Source organism: Rhamphochromis longiceps, linkage group LG14, assembly GCF_057381845.1.
Source record: "Rhamphochromis longiceps isolate RC_006_pf linkage group LG14, R_longiceps_female_GT1.1, whole genome shotgun sequence".
Classification (NCBI taxonomy): Eukaryota; Metazoa; Chordata; class Actinopteri; order Cichliformes; family Cichlidae; genus Rhamphochromis; species Rhamphochromis longiceps.
In genome coordinates, this window is record NC_140570.1 from 9400023 (window position 1) to 9421535 (window position 21513).

The 21513-nt window shown below is 39.7% G+C and overlaps 1 protein-coding gene across 1 annotated transcript in view; it reads right to left on the reverse strand.

The window, feature by feature from the left end:
* Nucleotides 1–21513, reverse strand: part of LOC146653543 (calsyntenin-2-like) — a 367985-nt gene that overhangs the window by 233479 nt on the left and 112993 nt on the right. Inside the window, exon 2 of the mRNA XM_085379506.1 lies at nucleotides 15141–15263. Within this exon, the coding sequence (XP_085235632.1) occupies nucleotides 15141–15263 (123 nt within the window). The remainder of the gene's footprint in view (nucleotides 1–15140; nucleotides 15264–21513) is intronic.

Consider the following 21513-nt stretch of genomic DNA (forward strand, 5'->3'; position numbering starts at 1 on the left):
TCTTATATCGCCATCCAGCTAAAAAATATCGAGATATGAATTTTGGGTCATATCGCCCAGCCCTAGTGTGTATGTGTACATGTTTAGACGTCTTTGTGAGGACAGAAAATTGGCATGCTACTATACTTGTGGGGACCAACAGTCACTCATCACCATGAGTTTGAAGGCATTTTTGATGCTCAAAATGTGGTTTTAGTGACAGGATTAAAGTTAGGTCATGGTTAGGCTTAGGGTAAGTGTTACGCTTAGGGTAAGCGGCTAAGAAAAGGATTATGCCAATTAGATGTCCTCACTAAGATATAAAAACGAGTGAGTGAGTGAGTGTGTGTGTGTGTGTGTGTGTGTGTGTGTGTGTGTGTGTGTGCGTGTGTGCACGGCAGATGGAGATTGTATATATAAAACCAGTTCACGTAATATAAACTTAACGCATTTAAGGCATTTTCCTTTCAGGTAAATAACCTTGATGTGCAGCTTCCTGGATATTGTCTGTAATCTCGAGTCAGCAGAGCCTATTAATTACCACTGATGATTTCCTGTCATGTTTCCATATAATCTTTGTTTACTTAAAATATCTCCTTTTCTGTGTCTACCAGACGACCTTCAGCACGTTCTACACTATCTTACGTGTTCGTCTGTCTGTGTATTAATTATAATGCCTAAACAGAAATTACATTCCCTGCATTACTTTCACCCCTCTATATGAAAACAAAAAAAAAATTCTTTTTCCATTCCAGTCACATTGAGTAAGTGATGTGTCCTCCCGACTGATGCCGCTTGATGTTTTACAATTTATCATCATTCCTTTCCTGTTTTCCTTCTCCGCCAGTCATTTTGCCTCTCCACCCTTCCACCCACCCACCCACCCAGCCTTCACTCAGTTAATTGAGTCTTTGATTTAAATGCGAGGGAACATTTGGAAATGATATTAGCCATGACGACATGTAGCGAAAAGAAGATAAAACAGCAGAGCAGAGATAAAAAAAAAATCTAAATAAATAAATTAATAAGAAATAAAAAGCAAAGTGTTATTAGGCTAAAGTGGGCTTCCGACTGTGAGTCGCTCCTATATACAGAGATAATATGCTCTGAGCAATGAATGTCTAAATAGGAACTAACATAACTACCACTGTCTGAATTTGTGGTTTCTCAGGGGGTGCTTGTGTCTAGAATGAATGGAACACCACAGAGCTGTAGCTCAAAAATGTAAATGTAGTCAGGTAAACAACAACAAAAAAAAACAGTTTAAAAGTTTTTTTTAGTTGTCTAGGCTTTCTGAAGGTCTTTCAAAGATTTTCTTTGGTCATTGTCTGCTTTTTCACTCATTGCACCTGATCGTTTTCAGAGGAATGTTTTTGTTCATTTGTTTTTTAAGCCACTTAGGACTAATCTATGAATCATTCAACCATAAACAAGCAGAAAAATTAGCTCAAGGGATGAACAAGGATTGCGTCTACATATAACAGACAACCAATTGTATCTTTAGGCACTTTGTAACTGGCAGACTGTCATAAAAACAGATATTTTGTTCCTATTTCGTGAACTAAACAAAAAAAATGGTAAGAATAACATAGTTTGACAAGCATAAAATAGCACTTTTGTTCCAACAAGGTGATTTCTAAAGGGCTATTAGCTGAAAACTCAGCATCTGCAGTCATGAAACTGGAGGGAAAGTTGAGGGAAAAATAAGCCTAAAAAACAATCAACAGCAGATGAGCATTATCTGAAAGTCATCTCCCTAAGAACCAGGAAAAAACTCGAGTAAAGATCTGACAGAGGACCTGAAAGATACATCTGGACCCTCAGCTGATCCATCGAAGTCCCATCAGGAATGGTTTGTCATGAAACGCTGTGTGTCTTTGTTTTACAGACTCAAATGGAAGACTCAGAAGTCAAACATAAAGTGAGCTTTCAATGCTGGTAAATCAAAAATAAAAAAAGTTCCATACTCCAAGGATTAGTAGGGACTGATGCCAGGAAAAACAAGTATCCAGGAAAACACAAAAATAATTCTGGAAGAACAGGGAAAGCAGAGCAAAGCAATCCAAAGCAAAATGGAGGAGACAACAAAGGACACTTGGGGAAGTAAAATTAAAAACAAAGCACCGGAGACAAAAGATTATCAAAATAAAACAGGAAGAGAAAACATTTAAATTAAGGCTTTTACTTTCCCACGCTGCCAAACTTGGTCTAGACCAGTCATCTTCTTGCTCGCCTTTGATGAACCAATCAGCTTCGACTTCGCTTCAAATCCCAGAACTCTGTCATTCTCTCTATCAGCCTCTCATTCGTGCAACCAACCTCCTCCCCACCACCATTCTAGACTATTGCTGCTGGGATTCCGTTCTAACATGATGGGTGATCGATGTCAAATGGTCAAATAGATTAGTTAATTCCTCTATCCTATTAAATCATGTTTAGTTCTTCTAAACAGTCTCTCTATTTTGAAATGGGGAACACAGATACATGTATGAACTTAACTTAACTAACAGCAAACTACATACAAAACCAAAAACCAAAGATAACTTACAAAACAAACAAGCAACCAAAGTTCAAACATACACCATCAAAAGAAATTATGAACACACAAAGGAAAAACCAAGCCATTAATAATTTTCAAAACCAAAAGAAAACATAAACTTGTTAAAAAACTCAAAACTGAGGATGCAGCCATAAGTAAAACACGGAGGCTCTGTCATGTTTGGGGCTTTGTTTCAGCCCGTTGCTTTGGGGAATGCAGAAATATAACTGAATGCTTTGAAGTACCATCACATTTTGACCTATCATGCAAAACCATCTGGGAAATATCTGATTGGCAACAGCTTCATTTTTCAGTGTGACAATGATCCCAAGCACACTGCCAATGCAGTAAAAGCATACTTGGCCAGAAAAACACAGGCTGCGTTAGTGGGTGGTGAAACAAAACATCGACTTTCAAGCTTGTGGGAATTTTTCCAAAATGCTTTTTTGTCTTATAACATATATTTCCATATATGATTGCACATGTTTTAATAAATCGTTACACCCATTTCCCATTTTCCTGACAAAATAGAAAGAAATGGGGGTTGGCTTGAGATGTGCACAATACTTGAGTTCCATTTTTTATTTTTGGTTTGATGGGGTTTGATTGTAGTAAATCAACATTATGTGAGTTTTACTGACTTTATTGTTCAAATTCATCTGGAAATGAGCAGTCACCATTGATAACCATGACCACCTACGTCACATACACGACTATACACTTTTTTTCATGCTTTAACTCCACTTCATAGTTATCATTTAGAAATGGTATTATCCCATCCTATCAGCATGTGTTAGCAGAAAGCTAGTATTCCACTGGCAAAATCAGCTTCCTTGCATATATAAATGTATATACCTATTTTTTTTTATTCAAAAATACAGATACTGATGCTAAATAATGAAACCTTGTCTTTGTTCCTGTTTTCTGAGGACTATAGCGTCCGTGTCCTGACTGACCTCCAGCAAACGTCTGCCACTGATACTAACAGTATATGGAAATATCTTTCTTACATTGGCTCTGCTCTGGAAAAAATTTAATCTGTATGCATCAGTATAAAAATTTTGTAAAGCTTGGAAGTGCACGTGTTTATTTTTCTAGCTGAATGAATTAACAAGGAGGTGCCTTCAAAGTCACGAGTGAGCTGTAAATTGTTCTGCCCTCCAATGCATTTGGACATAGTCTTTATAGCTAAGATTGTGTAAGTCCTCATTTATGTTTTTAAGTGCTTTCTATTCAATATGAAGTAATAGTGGAGAGAGGAGTGGGTGCCTTTTCAGGTGATCATTCCTGCAGATGATTAAAGCTACAAGACATTTTGAGGAGCAATGCCCTAACAGCCTCTGTGCTCTTGAATGCGGAGCTACAAGGCCATCCAGGAATTAACTACATGGATGTGGGTGGGGGATTAGGATTAAATCTAAAGCTCTGACTATCTATTATGTTTCTATCAAAAGGAGATTTTGATTTGATTCACAGGTTCATTTCCCTCTGTTCTCCTGTGTGCTGTTTAATAACAGCAGTTCGCTGCTTTTAAATTCAGTGTGACATACAATTTCTTGCCCTTGTGGGAAAATTGCACTCACTCAATGAAACTAGGCAGTGAAAGAGTGAAGGATAAATATATTAGCAGCAAAGTAAATCAAGGAGTGGCAGTGTTGAATTCTTGAATTTTCCAAGTTTCTTCACAAATGCACGAGTGTGAGCTTGAGTTGTTCCTGAAGTTTTATTTTTCTGAAAGAGCATCTTTATGACCTCAAAATCTGTGTGACACACGCACAGCGACTAAGGTCTCTGCTGGGTGTCTGTGTGTGTGCGCAAGTGAAGTAGGGCGGTAAAGCGGAGATGTCAAATTTCCAAAAGAAATGGGGAGGTCTTCTTCAGAAAACAGACTGAGAGAGGACTCAAAATGTGATGGGATGATGTGAAGATAGGACTGGGAGTCACATCAGAGAGAGCGCAATGAAAAACAAGTATTCACGGGTAGACAGGATGAACTTTGAAATTTAAGCTGTATATCAAAAGCGTTGTCAAACTCTTTGAAGCGAAAGCTGTAATGTACTGGCAAGTGATGACTGTGATATTGACAAACTGCTAAAACATGGATTACTCTCATGGAGTGCAGCTTCGATAGCTGAACTTCAGCGAGAAGTCTTTGAAACAACATCCTTCTTTCTATCAGACTCCAACGACTCGAAGCTGACTCTTGGTTCTCTTCCTTGTGTTTGTCTCCCGAGAGGAGCGTTCATGACAGTTTGCTGACACTTTAATTGGAAGCCTCGAGGCTTGATTAGTAATCGAGAACAAATACACCAGCAGCAAACATATGGTTATATAACAGTGCTAAATGTACCAGTTGCATGAAAATTAGATTTGTGTATAGGTGTATCCTGCACATACAAAGTGTTTTATTCAGAGCAGCAGCTGCAACAGTGACACCTTTTAAATAAATCTATAAACATCTTGTTAAATGAAAGACTGGAGTTATTGGCACTTGCAGTTATTGAGAAACTGTACATTACAAACAGCTATTTGCACACACATTTAAATATGGTTTCTTTTTTTTTGCACACCTTCAACCACAAGATGCATGTGCTTTATATGCACAGAAACATCCAGAGCTGGAAAATGAAGCCAAACCCTGCAGTTCCTGGAGTGACCACTTGAGGTCAAAAGCAAGTCAATCTCCAAAGACGCAGACGAACTAAACAGCGTTATATTCCACCAACACCTTTGGAAAGCACATTAACACCCTGGTACAAACGATAATACTGTGGGTGGATTTAAAAAAATATATATATATATATATTTTTTTTAAATAACACGCATTTAGCTTTTGTTAAAGCTTATTCATGGGTCCACACGAAGTGATTTGCTTGTCGTGCATCACTTTTAAACTGACAGTCGGTGGAGTCCAGGCTCTAGTTGGCTTAAATGATAAGGAATAAAAATAGTAACATCACACAGAAAAACACAGGTTTTAGCTATTATCTTTTTTAAACCGTAGAAAAATGTATTTCTATTGTAGATAGTGAAAAAAAGAAAATTTTTTGTTAGTTAATTAAATTTTTTTTTTATGGAGGGGGTTTTTATCAATAGGAAGAGCTGTAAATAGCTGAAAATACAGTTAAAACTCCCAAATCTATGCCTTACTTATTCCAAAAGCGGCCCAGTGGACCGGATTGGAGTCCTGGGCAGGATGAATCTGGCCCCCAGGCCAAATGTTTGACACCACTGATCTAAAGAATACATCACAGCTGTACACTTACTGCAGTAATAATCGACGTTTTCAATTGAGCAACCTAAAAAAATTGATTAAATAAATACCACCAAATTTGTCTTTATGAAAGAGGCTACGTTACTAAGCTGCACAGCGAGGTAAGGATGAAGTCAATTGAAAATTCAGCTTAATGGAATTGAAGATATCTAAAATGTGGTTGGTTTTTTTTCCAGAGTCCTTTTGAACGAACAAAGAGTGAGTGACTCTAACCTGCCTGACACCCCTCTGCCAGTTTTGTAACTCATCAAAAGACAAAAAAAAGCTAAAAGCCCGGAAAAAAATCTCATTACAAAGACTATTTCCCTCATCTGTGTGGTTCAGTGAAGAAGCAGATTGCATTTCAGTACTTCATTAATAAATGAGTATGTGAACAATGGCAGAGTGATGGTTCCATTGTCTTCAAGCTGAACACTATAGGGCACTCTGAATGTTAGAAGCAAGATAGTCATTATGCTGCCGGTTCTCTTCAGCTCAAAAGTCAGCCGAAGCAAGTTTGCGAGGATACCTGTATCACACAATAACACTGTGCTCAAGTTTTACAGGCTTGCACTAGCACTCCACACTTTGTCAGGTCCATCTGTTTCCTGTTAGCCTTCATAAATGACATCAAATAGAAGTAATTAGATTTTATTTGTCCAAAATGTAAGAGCAGTCATCTGTGGGGAAAATCATGCAACATCCTGTGCACAGGAGCTCAGTTGTTGGATGAAATCTGACAGGTGGAAATCATCCGAGCAAAGATGAGACAATTGTGCGAGCGCACGGGAAGGAAGAAAGGAAAGCGAGCGTTTGTTTCGGGTCGAAATACGAGAAGAAAAATGCTAAATAAGAAGGAAGGAGGAGCTGAACCATGGAAGGAGGAGAACCTGAACAGAAAGCAGAGATGGATTAAGGGCATCCGGCAGCCTTGTGATGGAGGATTCTTCTTTTTTTCGTGTGTGTCTTTGGACCATCGCTCTGCAAAATTATTTCAATCTGTTACCTTTTAATCATCGTTTTAAGCCACAGCTTTGAAGTAGAGTGTTTTAAGTGAACTGACACAGCCGCACCTGTTGAAAAATAAAAAAAAAGGGGAAAAAAAGTTGCCTTATTAAAAGCAGCCCCCTGGCCCTAAATTTCCATTCAGCTCATGAGATGAAATTTAAAAGGCATAAAGGCTCTATCACAAGACAGCTCCTTCTTTAACTCCACATCTATATTTCTCAGTCGTGATGGTCTTAGATGAGAATGACATCTAGTTTCCATTTATTCAATCCGACAAACGATACAATAAAACGTAATAAACTCAGCTTAGACACGGCGGGTGGAGGCGATGCAAAAGAAATAGCGAGCGAGGAAAAGTTTCCGCGAAATGAGACGTCCTTTTCCTGCGAATCTCCCCTCATTAAAGAAAGCACTTTCTGCCATTTCCCTCAGCATCTTTAAAATGTGTCTGATGCAGCGCTGCATTTAGATGTCATGGTACTCAGCTGAATGTCTTTTGCAAAATACAGTCCCACTCATGATTCCCTCAGAGGACTCTCCTCACTCTGCAGAGCAGAACTAATGGGCCCATTATACTCGGTGTTCTCACCCTTGCGAACGGCGCCACGTGCCAGAAGTGACACCACATTTGGTGTTGTCTCAGCCACTGTGTTGCAGTTTCAGAGTTGTGGCATCAACATCGTTCTTCATTCTCAAGCTTGTGTTAAGCTTGAGAATGCTTCTTTAAAATGCAAAGTACATGATAATAATAATAATAATAATAATAATAGTGAAACTTATGTGAATGTTCAAGCTCTGCATTTACTCCTCTACCTGCTGTCCTAGGTGTTTAGCTGCTTTTCGGTTCATTACATCACTTGCACTTTCCCACACTCAAAGCCCACATTATTGCTGTAGTCCAATCATCTTTCTCTCGCCTTCTTCAAACCAACAAGGAGGGGGTCCTGCCTTAATTCCTGTCACTGCCGTGATGGGCAGAGTTTAAAGGGACTAGAGTTTTTTGCCTCAATAAATCATATTCAGTTCCTTCTAATGATCTCTCTTCATTGAAATAATTACAATAAAATTTATAGTAATAATAACAATTTCACTAGCTGACTATAACATGCACACTGGCACATCTGTAGGAAACATCACTGTGTTGCAGCTGTGCGCCAAAGAGTCAGAAACACTGCTTCGTTGTAGTCAACAAAGTAAATGAACAAGAGAACAATCAGGAAAATGTGGAATTATTTTAATAGTAGCCGACTGAATGTGAAAAAGTAACTAACTGAACCTCAATTACCCCAACCTGTCGCAGCGGATGGCCCCGCCCCTCCCTGAGCCTGGCTCTGCCGGAGGTTTCTTCCTGTTAAAAGGGAGTTTTTCCTCCCCACTGTCGCCCAAGTGCTTGTTCATAGGGAGTCATATGATTGTTGGGTTTTTTCTCTGTATGTGTTATTGTAGGATCTACCTTACAATATAAAGCGCCTTGAGGCGACTGTTGTTGTGATGTTGTTGTGAACCTGTAAACTGCAAAACTAACCATTAAAACATTAACCATTAAAAACAACACTGCTGTCAGTGTGCTGGGTGACAGATCATAGGCGCTGTCTGAGTCAAGTAGCTGCAAGTATGCATGCTAAGAGAAGTGGTATTTTCATATTAAGACCTCTCAACATGCGTATTTTGAGACTTCAAAGCATTTTCTAGCTTGCCATTATCTTATCTTTTACAAGGAGAAACAGTGACTGTACCCTAAACTTTACATCCTCTGTTCATTAAGCCATTTATCTCACTTCAACATATTTCTTCCATCTGAGTCACACAACATATATCAACCTTAGAACAAACCCTTCTCATTCTTCTCTTGTTAATAAACGCAAAGCAGTGTTAATTCTCCACCTACACACTGCGCCGAGCTCTACTACTACCATGTTAACAAGATACTTTTGATAATTAGCTTGAGATCTGTTTCTCAATCAGACAGACGCTGAGAGGCTAATTAATCACAGCACATTAGCCACCCTGTATGTTTATGTGAATCTATTTACCTTGCTTTATGGTGAGAGATGATGTGCTATCACCTGCCGTTTTTTAAGTAATGGGAAGCTGCTGGATTCTCCCAAGGTCAGAGATAATTATTTTTTATTAATGTCTTGAGAGGTATATTTTCGTAATGCGGAAAAATTTGAATTCAGAAACACTGTTTGCGCAGACATCAGAAGAGACAGCGGGAATCGGGCTGATACCTGCTGTCAGTCTGATTTCTTATTTGCTGTGAATGATTGCAGAACACAAACAGGAATAAGTAGCAAGCCTACCTCTTCTAGAGTCTGACAAAAGGCACGTGTCGTGTGGCACATTAGAGCCAATGTAAAGTGGGGGATATATTTATGAAAGCTGAATGTGTAAGTGAATGTGTAGAGGGGAGGTTTTAAGGTTTTCTGAGCCTGTCTCAACTGCCAGCGCTCCTGATTGAGCCACGTATGCGCTTTGCGGGTCACTGGTGAGACATTTGCTTGCCGCCCAAATAAAAGTCGCGAGGCTCCAGGGACCAGTGGAAGTGAAGGATTGACACATGAATAGTAAGTTAGGCCTCAAGAAAATACATGGGTGCCGGTGTCTGTGTGTGTGCAGGCAGCAGAAAATGAGGAATGACTGACAACCAGCTAACCTGTGTCAAATACCAGCGCTCAGCACTGCTTTTGCCCATTAACCTTGCAAAACCTGGCACTTTAGAAGCCTACTCAGAACACTGGGCCTGCAAAAAGTCACCTAAAACAGCCACTTCATCTTAATAACCTGATGGACTATTGCACTGTTCTCACATATTTTCTACCACTGACAGAGTGAATGTTTCAGAATGCAGTCCATTTTTACATCAACAAGAGAATTTTACTTTTAGCAGAGCAGAACAGTTTGAAACACCCACTGTACTTGTAAAAAAATTTAAATCCTGCTTGACCGAAGCTAGTTTTTGTCATTAACACTGCTAGGAATCTTTGCCTATTCATTTTATAAACTGCTTAATTGTGTAGTTTTTCTAGTGAACCCTAATTTCAGTATTTCACTATTTATTTTTTGAATGAGTGATTTATTACTTTAACAGTTTTGTTCGTTGTTGTGTTTTTTTAAGTTACAGATTTCCATTAAGTAATTAAGAATTAATTTTAGAAATAACATATAAAGCCAAACAGGACCATGTTCGTGCATACTTAGCAGGGCTATTCCAGCATCCAACAGTTTGACTATACCTACATTTTGTCACTCAGGGATTGACATCAACCTCGTAACCCACTTGTGGGTCAGCGTTGCTAATCTAACATAAAGTTACATAAAACAGAGCCTCAGCATCTGAACTATAAACATAATTGCCCCCCACACACACACACACGATTAAAATTTTAGCAAACAGAACTTCCTCCACATGCCTTCTTAGAAAGCTATCGTTAATTAATGAACAACTGCAGACTGGCACTCACAGGCATGTCTGTAGTGTGTATTTATTCAGGAGACTGCTGTGAGTCTGTGCTCATTAACATTATAGTTGTTAAAAGTAAAATCCCAAGTGGGTAAAATACTCTGAAACCTGTGGCCCCTCCCACTTAATAATTGTGTTCAAATAGTAAATTAAGTAAAATATTGGTTGTTGAGTGGGTGTTCTCTGGAAAGATTAGTTGGGATTACACCTCGTAAACAGAATCGCAAATTTTAAACAAATAATACCTACTAGACAGACAAATTTTGTATCAAAGTTAATTTAATCAGTCGCGTTATATTCACGGGAATGTGTTTGTGTATATGTGATTGCTGCAATAATTTGTCCAGTAGAAATTATTGCCTAAGAACATTCATTTGTGACTCTCATCTTAAGTTAAGGATGAATAGTTTTAATACTGTCTTATTTTAATACTTTCTTGTCAATATGAAATGTCCCGAACTTTCCAGAGATGCCATTTAGTGCTAGGTTGCAGCATCCAGAGCAATACTTGTCATGTGACAGTCTTAGCTAACTGAAAGGTATCTGTAAAGTCTCCAGGGCCCTTTGATTATCTTAAGTGACATATTACAATCCCAGAAAAGATTGGAGCGCTGTGTAAAACAGACTGCAATGATTTATAAATCCCATAAATTCATATTTTGTTTAGGAAGACATATCAAATGTATAAAGGGACATTTCACTAGTTCCTGAAAAATACTAGCTGATTTTGAATTTGATGGCAGTAAGAGAGTGGTACTAAAAAGAAAAAGCTGGAGGTTATTTGGCAACAGATCAGTAACATGGTCAGGTATAAAAACAGCGTCTTAGAGAAGCAGAGTTTCTCTGAAGAAGAGATAGACAGATGTTCACCCATCTACAAAAAGTCATCTACAAATTGTGTAAAATTATTCAGAACAAAATATTCCTCAATGGAAATTGCAAAGAATATCTCATCTACAGCACATAATATCAACAATATCAATAAAGATTCAGAGAATTTGGAGAAATCGTTCTAATCTTTCTCCAAGGCATGAATCTGTGTATGGGCTCAGGAACACTTCCAGAAATCTGTGAACACAGTTCACCGTGCCATCCACATATTCAAGTTACAGCTCTACCATGCAAAGAAGAAGCCATTTGTGAATCATCCAGAAAAATTGCTGTCTTCTCTTGGCCAAGCTCATTTAAAATGGAACGAGGCAATGTGGAAAAAATGTTTTGTGGGCAAAAATCAAAATCAAAAAGGGAGAAAAGATGGACCATCCAGCTTTTTATAAGCACTCGGTTTAAAAACCTGCATCTCTGGTGGTGTGGGGTGCATTGGTGCCTGTAATTAAACTGGCACACCTGGAAAGGCACCATCAATGCTGAAAGATCTATACAGGTTTGCGTCATATGAAGCGTTGCTTCATAATAAAAGACAGCTGATGCTAAACTGGTCTCCCTGCATTCCAGACTTTTCCATGATTGAAAACACTGGATACATCATGGAACAGAAAATATGACAAAGAAGACTGCACTGTTGACCAGCTGGAATTAAATATGAGACCAGAACTAGGCAATGTTTCTCTTCCAAAAGTCCAGCAGTTGGTCTCCATAGTTACCAGATGTTAACAGACTGTTGCTAAGGAGAGGGGAAGCTACACAGTAGTAAAGATGGCCCTGTCCGCCATCAAATTGATAATAAGCAATTTTTTCCCCAAAAAGTCAAATTTCTAATTTTCAACCGTTCAAAATGTCCCTGTGTTCTACTGTGAATAAAATATGGTTTAATTCGATTTTTTTAATCTTTGAATTCTGTTTTTATTTACATTTTACACAGCATCCCAACTTTTATGGAAATGAGGTTGCATAATATATGTCACAGGCCAATATTCCTTTATAGTGCATCTGAATCAGATCAGTCAGTAGCTCCTAATTTATGGCAAAGGAGCACAAAATTACATCATATTAAGTATACAGATGGAAATTAAAAGATGAATTTAAATTGACAAGTTTCAGTGCCAAACCATTCGGACTGGCAGTAACACCTACTTTGCTCCAGTGCTCAGTATCAGAGCCACCCAAGATTGTGTGCTCAGCTCCCTTCTGTTCAAACTAGACACCCATGACTGTCTTTTCAGACATGGAGATTGTGGAAAATTAAGGCCCTATTTGAGAGACGCAGACACAGAGCTGAGATGGAGCAAATGAATATTTTTCTTTCAAAATATTCTTTCTTTTAAAAGACTCCAGTCCCCATGCGACCCTGAATGGTTATGGTGACAGTCATCACACAATTGCACCCTGCTAAAGAAAGCTCAGAACCCACTGTACCTAATACTATCACGTACATCACCAGCACCCAGCATTGGTGAAAGCAGTGGGGTTACTAAAGGGCAGCCACAGCCTGTGCTGTCAGAAATAGGGAAGTAACGGCTTCTATACATGTTGGAGCAGTTTCCTTCCTCAGGTTCGGAGAATACTAAACCTTTTGTAATGATTAAATTATGTATTATTTGTGAGACCTGGTGTTGCATTGATGTGATGTCTGATTAACAACTTAAGCCTGAAGCATGTGGAAGATGTGTTTCCGGACAGGCTGACCCAACACCAGAGTTTACAGAGAACTACAACTAGCTTTATCTCGAGCTCAGTCTTTAAAACTAATCTGTAGTTTTGCATAACAGCCTGATGCAGTCTTTCTGATTTCCTTGGTAACCTAATAAGGTCTAGTTTTACCAAGCTGACATGTTCTCTTGGTACTTGTCACTTTTCCAGCACAGTTTCAACATCGCTCTATGCAGAGCTGTCACTGGAACGGAAAAATCCAAGTTGATGATTGAGTTTGTGTAGGCACTTGTCAACTAATAAAATTATGTGTTGTGACAGAGTAGACAGAAGCATATGCTACAGACAAGGTTTCTTTCCTGCACATTCTAACTCACTTCATGAATATAAAATCAACTTAGTTATAAAGCAGAGAATGTATATTGAAGTGTTGCCTTGATGTCTGGAGCATATAGCTGTCTGAATCAGGTGCCTTTTTTATTCTCCTTGTTTCCTAGGGCAAAACGGCTCCATTTTGTCACACACAGCCATGCATAAAGCAATGAGTATCTATGCTGGCGCATTTCACTTGTCATGATATTCTGTCTCTGTGATTTTGAAGCTTCTGATCTGCTGTAGCGCCACAGTGATGGCTGATGTCAGTCTCAGCCAGCTTTTAGACAGACACAGTGCTGCCACAGTTCCTGTTGTTCCAGACCAGTGACTGTGGTGACTGCTGCATCCTGCTCGGCAGTCCGGGAGGATTACTGGTCAGGTTTGGAGTGATGTTAAAGACAGGCGTGTACGGCAGCTTAGTCATATTTTGCTGCTGAATTAATCTCAACCATGAGGGGCTTCCCAGAAAATGTGTGTATCCCGATTTCCACATAAATGTTTGTGGTGTGTATACGTGTGTGTGTGTGTGTGTTTGTGTGTGTGTGAGTGAGAGAGAGACATTTTAACACCTTTCAAAAGTGTAGAAATGTGCTCAAGCAGATGCTGATTTTACGATCTCGTCAATATATCACTGCTCCTGCAATCGTCGATTCATCTGGGTGACTGTTGTCAGTCAGGCGTGGCGTGTCCGTGTCTTAGATCTATGGTAATTGAAACCTGGCTGGCCTAATTAATGAGCCTTAACCACTACCTGCCCTGCCACTCCACACTGGCAATTTGCTGGAAGAAGGAAAGATTCACTTCAGCTAATTACTGGATAACTCTCTCTGGCCTGAATCTTGTCTGTGCATTTGGATAAAACTTCTGTAAGAGTGTCTGCTGCACTGTGGGCTTGCTGGGGGTTGCTCAACAGTGCACAGGGAGGGAGATGAATGTGGGAAGTGGTGATAAGATGCAATAGACAATGTAGAACTGACAGAGATAGCAGGACAAGAGAGGGCGGACTGCAAAAAAACATCATGGTAATGCTACAGCTTTTGTTTCTTAATATCGAAGTGCAAGATCTCTCTTTTACTCTCACTTATGCAATCCTGGAATACTCATGTGCTCTGCCTGCTCTCTGTGTGCACTTCCTGCTTGTGTGGCTATCAGTCTTTCAAGAGCCAGAGGACATACGCTGGTCAGCCAGCTACCCTCCCCACTGTCTAATCATTTTCTCTCTTTTTCCCTGTGGGGTGGCCATTACAGTGAGCCCCTCAGGCCATGCTCCAGCACATGCACACACACATACGCACACACTCACAATAGCCAATAATGAAAAAAAATGTGATGGTAAGCACACAAATCACACGCGCCCCCCTCTCCGTCCAACCATTCGTCCAGCTCAGCTTGAGGGTCTCTGTGAGTGGGCTTCAGCCCCGCACAACAGCCCCATGCTAGTGCCCTGGCCACATTAGCAGCCTGGCAGGAGATTGACTGTTTGGGCTCGCCAACAGCCTCCAGCTAACGTCCTCCCACAAGAGCTGGCACCCTTTGGATGAGCTGGAATGGCCACAAAGTGGGAAGAATCTAATCCGGTTTGACTCGTCTTTTTTTCTTACCCTCCCGTCCCCACTCTTCTCCGCCACCATGGGGCTTATTTGGGCTACTTTCCACTCTAAATAAATATGAAAGATGAGTATGTGATGTATGTTCACTGGGAATTATTGGATTTAATAGTTGCAGGCAGCAAAGAGCTCGGATAACTCTTAAAAAAAGGCTGTGATGCAGCAGTTATAGTGAAGCCAATTTAAGCCCCTTCACATTGATGTCACATGACAGCTTTATATGTTTATACCCTTAGTGTAAGTATATCCCGCGGCTATGCTTCACTGTGCGGATTAACACCTGAGTCATTGGCGACCGCCTCCATTTGGTCTGCTCTGTTGCTATGATCCTTGTCAAGTTGACAACCTGGTTGAAATGTATGATACCTGCATAAGGAACTGGGGCATCTTTATCCAGGGCCACCAGGGGAGGATCCAGCAGAACGATGTCAGTGTTTTCAGTGATCACCCCATGGTATGATGTCTCAATCCAAGGCTTGTGTTTATTCACTGTGGAGACAGAAAGAAAACATATGTAAACTAAAAAGTCTATGCTTCAGCCTTAACATACTAAAATGCAAATCTTCAACTAATGTCACCTTTAAAAACAAAACAAAACGTGGCCACAGACAAGTTCACCTAACATGCTGCTGCAAATAGCCGTACAAATTTTACTGGCAAAGCTCCTGCAGCCTCCTTTTCTATAAGACCTTTTCATTTTGGCTAATCTCCCCTGCTACTTCTGTTCTTTCTTTTGTTCTTTTCTTCCTTCAAACATTCCCCGCAGGTTTCAAAGCATGGTGACAAAACTCAACCAAAGACCACCACTGTGCTGCCAACACAAAACTGTGGTCTGAGTCAAAACACAGGGTCTTATTAATGGTCATAACTGAATAAAAGCCCTTTGGATTGTGCGCAGCATTGTGCCAATCCACTTGCGATTTGCTTACTATTCTAAAGTCAAAAGAAGAAGAAGAAGAAGGAGACAAAGAGCCAAAAGAAAACAGCGGATCATATGAACCATTTTTGCTGCCTTTTAGCCAGGCCATAAAAACAAACAAACGAAAAACACAGCACTTTGTCTACTTTCGAAATGTCAAGTTTTTGTATGTGGATTGAAATTGACGATGAAAAGCTTTAATTTGAGGTCCCCTGAGAAGCGGTGCTTAAAAAACAGAATATTTTATTTAATGGTGAATGAAGTGCATAAACAATAATTACTTTTCATTCAGTGAAAGGAAAACCAAAGAAAGCATGCTCTTTCTAAATCCTAATCAAGCAATCATTGTTATAGAGCACTTCAGTTATGCACTGAATGCCAGTAAAAGCCACTTGACAATGCTAAAAAGTGGAGTTTCCAAACAAGACAAGTAAATGCACCCAGACATCATGCTCGTTTAATGTGAGTACACAAAGAACACTTTGTTGTCGTTATGAAACAAATGCATCTTCAATTACATTTTCATTTAATCATTTCCACACAATTTAATTATCTGCTTTCACTGCACTTAAAATCAAATTAACACGGTCTAAAACAGTGATTCCCAACCAGGAGTACTCGGAGCCCGGGGGACACTTCTACAGCTGCCTGGGTGCTTGTGGTAAGATTGTATGAAACTCAACTAATGTGAATTTGATGTGTTTGTATCGCGGTGAAAAATCACCATCGAAATAGGATCAAAGTTGAAACAGTGGTGATCAGAAGTTATAATCATGCTAATCTGTAAGCTATCAGATGGAGCAGATCTTCAACCAACAGGAGTCAATTATCAGTTAGCTTGTTAACATCAAAAATGTTAGTTAAATATTATTATTATCATCATCATAATGATAGATGGTTGGTATAATTATATACAAGAGGTGGATATGACAGTGCTAGAAACTATTAGCTAAAAGTAGGGTTGCCAACCGTCCCTTAAAAAACGGAATCGTCCCGTATTTAGAAACAAAAGTACACGTCCCGTATTGAGCTAATAAGGGACGCACTTTGTCCCGTAATACAGTGAGAATCAAAAGTAGTCTATAACTTTTAATGGAATTAACACTTTGTTTGAAAACATAATTCCCAGCCCCTCTCCTGCTTTGTGACCAATGAGCTGACAGCACACTTATGACAATTCGAGTATGACAAGTCAGATTACCGCTCATCTCATTGGTTGAGGAAAGGTCGCTTACGGAGAAAATACCGGAAGACAACCGATGACCACAACAACAAGCATGGCCAACAGGGAAACAAACGCCGACACTGCGGTGCAAGTCTCGGACGGCACACTGTGCGTCCATATAATGAAGGTTATAACAGAAAATCTTTCGCTCGCTCTCTCTGTCTTTCACTCACACAGACACACCACATCAACTTTGCTAAATTGCTAATGAAAAACATTGATCAGGCAGCTGTGATTGAGCAGCAATGTAAATCCAACTATTTTCACGGTTGTTGTGGTCGTGATAATTTTGTGATGCCACATGGAAAAGGCTCGGATGAGCTTTCCAAAGTTCTACAAGTTGTGCCTCCATCGCTTGTGTCCAGATCACACGCTGCACAGCTGTGCTGCAACGTCTTTTTCACCGACGTTTACGTGTTTGCGCGTGAGCAGCTGCGGTGACACCCTCACGAGCGATTGATGATCGGGAGCTGGTCGTGAGGTGTTAATCGCTTCTCGTTACCCCACGTATACTACACGACGCACGATGAAGGCCAAAATCGGGCTGATCACCAAATCGGTCGCACGACTCAAAAATCGGCTCAAAATGGGCCAAAAATCGCACAGTGTGAGCCCAGCATTAGAGCAGCAATGTTTGTTCGCTCAGAGAAAGAAAGAAAAAGGCTGCAAAAGTACAGGGAGGAATGGGAAAAGGAAAACACCTGGCTGGAAAAGTGCACTATAAAGCGCACTGCACTGTGTGCTGGCGCACTTTTTCCATAGGCATGCTTCTATTGGTGGGCACATGAAGAACATGAGGGGCATGAAAGCTCGGGGAACCCTTTACCAATTTTTTGTCCGCCAGGCCATGGCAGAAGCAGATATGGTATGTAAACACTGGTTTGTTTTTTTTAAACCCTCTGGTTAAGGTTAATATGGGCATGTGCAGTGAATATCAGGGCTATGTGGCCAGAAGTGTGATAATATAACTTATTTTGTGTAATAAACAACTGCAAGGATAGATGATTACAACAAATAGATGACTAATACATAAAAGTAATACATAGATGAATAATGATGATGAGTTAAGATGCGTAATCATGGGAACAAGTGGGTTTACAAACAGGAGCAGCTGATTAGCATTAGAAAAGCTGAAATAATACCTCAACTGAAGCCAACTGTACTAAATGCACTAAATGTGCACTGTTACAAGAATATTTTTCTTTCTATTGCTTTCTATTAATTTATATAATTTTAAGTTAAGTAGGACAGAGTTCTTTTAAAGAAAGATTTACTTATATTCTCAAAAGTTAAGCATGACAGGCTTCTGTTTAAGAAAGAGACCTGTTTTACTGTGTTAATGTTGTCATTGTGAGCTAAAAATAAATGGCTAAATGATCATTTGTTTCCCATATGGTCATATCACAAAGAATATGCATCTGCTTAAATCAAGTTCAAGTCAAATGGTTAAAAAATAATTTCACACACAAAAAAAGAGCTACCACACTGGGAAGGGTGAAGACAACTGGGTTGCCCGGCCCTGGCCACGAGGTGTCCCTTATTTATTTTTCAGGGAGTTGGCAACCCTAGCTAAAAGTGACTGCCACAAAAGTCAAAATTGTTAGCTTAAATGGTTTGAACAGTCAAGGGAACAGGTAAAAGGAAAAAGGGAAATAGTTTTGTAAATGTAATAATGGTTCAATTAGCTAAAAGTAACCAAAATAAGGAAATTATGAAAACTGAAAAATAGACTGATGAAAAATGGTTCAAATTACTAGCTAAACATAATAGTGTCATAATGGAACTTGCCAAAAGCAATAGCTGAAATAGCTAAATGTAATCCATGTAAATTAAGTGTTGAAAGAGCAAGTTTCTATCACTTCAGTACTTAACTTGATATTTAGGCACAAGTATTGAAATTATATTTTCACTTAATGTGAGTAGCAGAAAAAAAGGTAATGAGACTGGGGAAATGCATGTTAGCACCACAGGGATGCATATTCATGAATGTCAACCCGCAAAGCATGGCTAACAGCGCTGATACAATCAGTCTCATTTACAGGGAGACAGAGATGGGAACACGTTAGTGTATTTGGGTGTGATAAACATGCATGAGGTTGTGACAACAGTTAGGGGTAAAACATTTTTTTTTTCCACAGGATTTCATCTCTAAATGTCAAACTGTGTCATGTTAGGAATGAAAATCTTGCTGTTGATGATGCACAGGAATATCAAGTAGAAACATTATTTGAATGTGTTATCACGGTGCCTCCAAGACATACAAAAAAATATCACTCTTGAGAGGCTTTTTTTTCCAAAGCAATCTGTTGTTGGACTGTTACAGAACAATTAGCACACTGTTGCAGAAATAAACCAGACAAAATCAACTGCTTTAGCAGGATCCCATGCAGGCAAATCCAAAAATAAGTAATCTGTAAAAGATGACAAGAAAAAAGCTAATATTATTCTCCAACTTGGTACGAGTGCGCAACCCCAATAAATGTGTAATACAGGGCATAATACTGTTTGAGTACAATGCATGACAGCTAATGAGGGGTCTAGAGAATAGAAGGGGCTTGTCATCGGCTTCAAATTCAGTCTTCTCACAGTTTAGATGACCTATTGATCTTTTAATCCTTCATTCTCGGTTTCTGCCACTCACCATGACTACTTAGCAGTGTCACGCTGACCCAAAGGTTCTGTTCAGCATTATCCAAATTTTCCCCTGTGAAAGCACAAAGCATTCCAACCTGGCCTCACTCCCAGCTCGTCACATAATGTTGCTTGTGATAATTTTTCGACTTGGGTAGTCTGTGCAGACCTTCGTGTGTCACCCTACCTGATGTCGTGACCACTATGCTAGAAATGAGCATGATTAAGCACAACCATCATTTTTTCCTAAACTGATGCACGTAGCTCTGTTGTTTTAATTGGACATACCAATAGCCCATCCACATGCCTTCCAATCCATCCATCCATACGTACATCCTCTTCTGCTTATCCATTTGCTCCCAACTAGGCTTCTGTAAGTTTTTGTACATCATCATCCTTCAAGCAACTGTAGTAAAGGTGCATTAAATGTGTACTGTAACCAAGTCTTAGCTTGTTAGAATTAAGAAAATGCCTTTTCAAAAACTTTAAAAAATAAGTTTTTCTGTTCATAAACTGCAGTACACAGTGATTATTGGTGTGAACATTGCAAATTAGTTTATTAATATCACACTGCTGGTGACCTTTGTCATATCAAGCATGTGCAAAGTGGACTGTTTTTCCAGTCGGTGTGCCCAAGCTGCATTGGCATTGAGGGTTAAATCCATCTTAAAGTCTCACTGCTCTCAGTGTGTGGGATGGAATCGTTTTTCAGCAGAAGTAATGAGACCATTAAAAGAGACTCCACCTCCACTAATCGCCACAGTATCTCAATGGGAGTACCACCTACGCGTTAACCCCCAATGACAGCTCGTGTATTCATTGGTAAGAAATATGATGCTGGCACCACTTTAGCAGAGTGGGGTTCATGTACTGACAACTTGAGACAAGACCCTGAGTCAGTGAAACAAAATGTATGATATGTTTCTTTATCCTTAGAAATAATGCAGGACATCAGAAGTCGAGAAGAGGTAGAAGGGAGGGCGTGCAGGTGGGGGGAGAATTGAATGAGCCGGATGATCAGTCCCAGAGATTCCCAGAGGAAACATTGCAGCCGATTAACACAATCGAACCCACGGCTGCAAGCACTAATGCCTTGAAACCAAGTGATTAGCCACATACTCATCAATGGGGTCTTGTATCAAAACTACACACGGTTAATCCGCTAATCAATCTGAAATGAACATGAATCTCAGCCAAAGTTGTCTGCAGTTTCCCCTCTGCAGGTAGAAAGAGAACAGTTGTTCTCTTCGCTAAAAGGCTTTGAGCTTTTATCTACTAACGACACACCAGTGAGATTGGTCTTTTCGACATCTGATTGAACTGTGTGGTGCTGTGAGGCCTTCAGGCTTCAAACAGACTATAATAAGATGTGTGCTTAAAAAAGGACCAAACAAACATGCCCACGCGTGAAAAAAACTGCACTTTGAGTGACCCCAATTTTTAAAAGCAAACAACTTGAATGGCTACTAAAAGCACTCAGTAAATGGCATGTGATAACCTGTGTTTGTGAATGGAAGAAGGTCAATTTGCCAGCATCTCGTGAGACCTGGTGGCTGTTTGGCTGAAGAAATTGACTGAGATGCAAGAGACGTGTTACACCTAACGACAGAGCCAAAATTATTTTCTGTTTCATGTGTTAACAAGCAGAGCACACTGCTCATGTGTGATTATCATGTTTTCCCAACCAGACCTAAGCTGGTATTCAAATATCATGACCTTTCACAACCATGACACACATCGAAGCAAATGGGTGAATTCTGTTAATGGAGAAAAAACTCTAGATCAGCCACTATAACCAAAAGGATTCATTTAAGTGAATATATGATAAGACAATTGAAAAGCATTTTAACAAGGCAACTGTCATATCCATCCAATATGTCTTTTCTGGCACATTAAAGAAAGCAATGGAAGTGACTGCGGAAATGAGATCTTGTCACATTTTTGCACACTTGAGAAAAAAATCT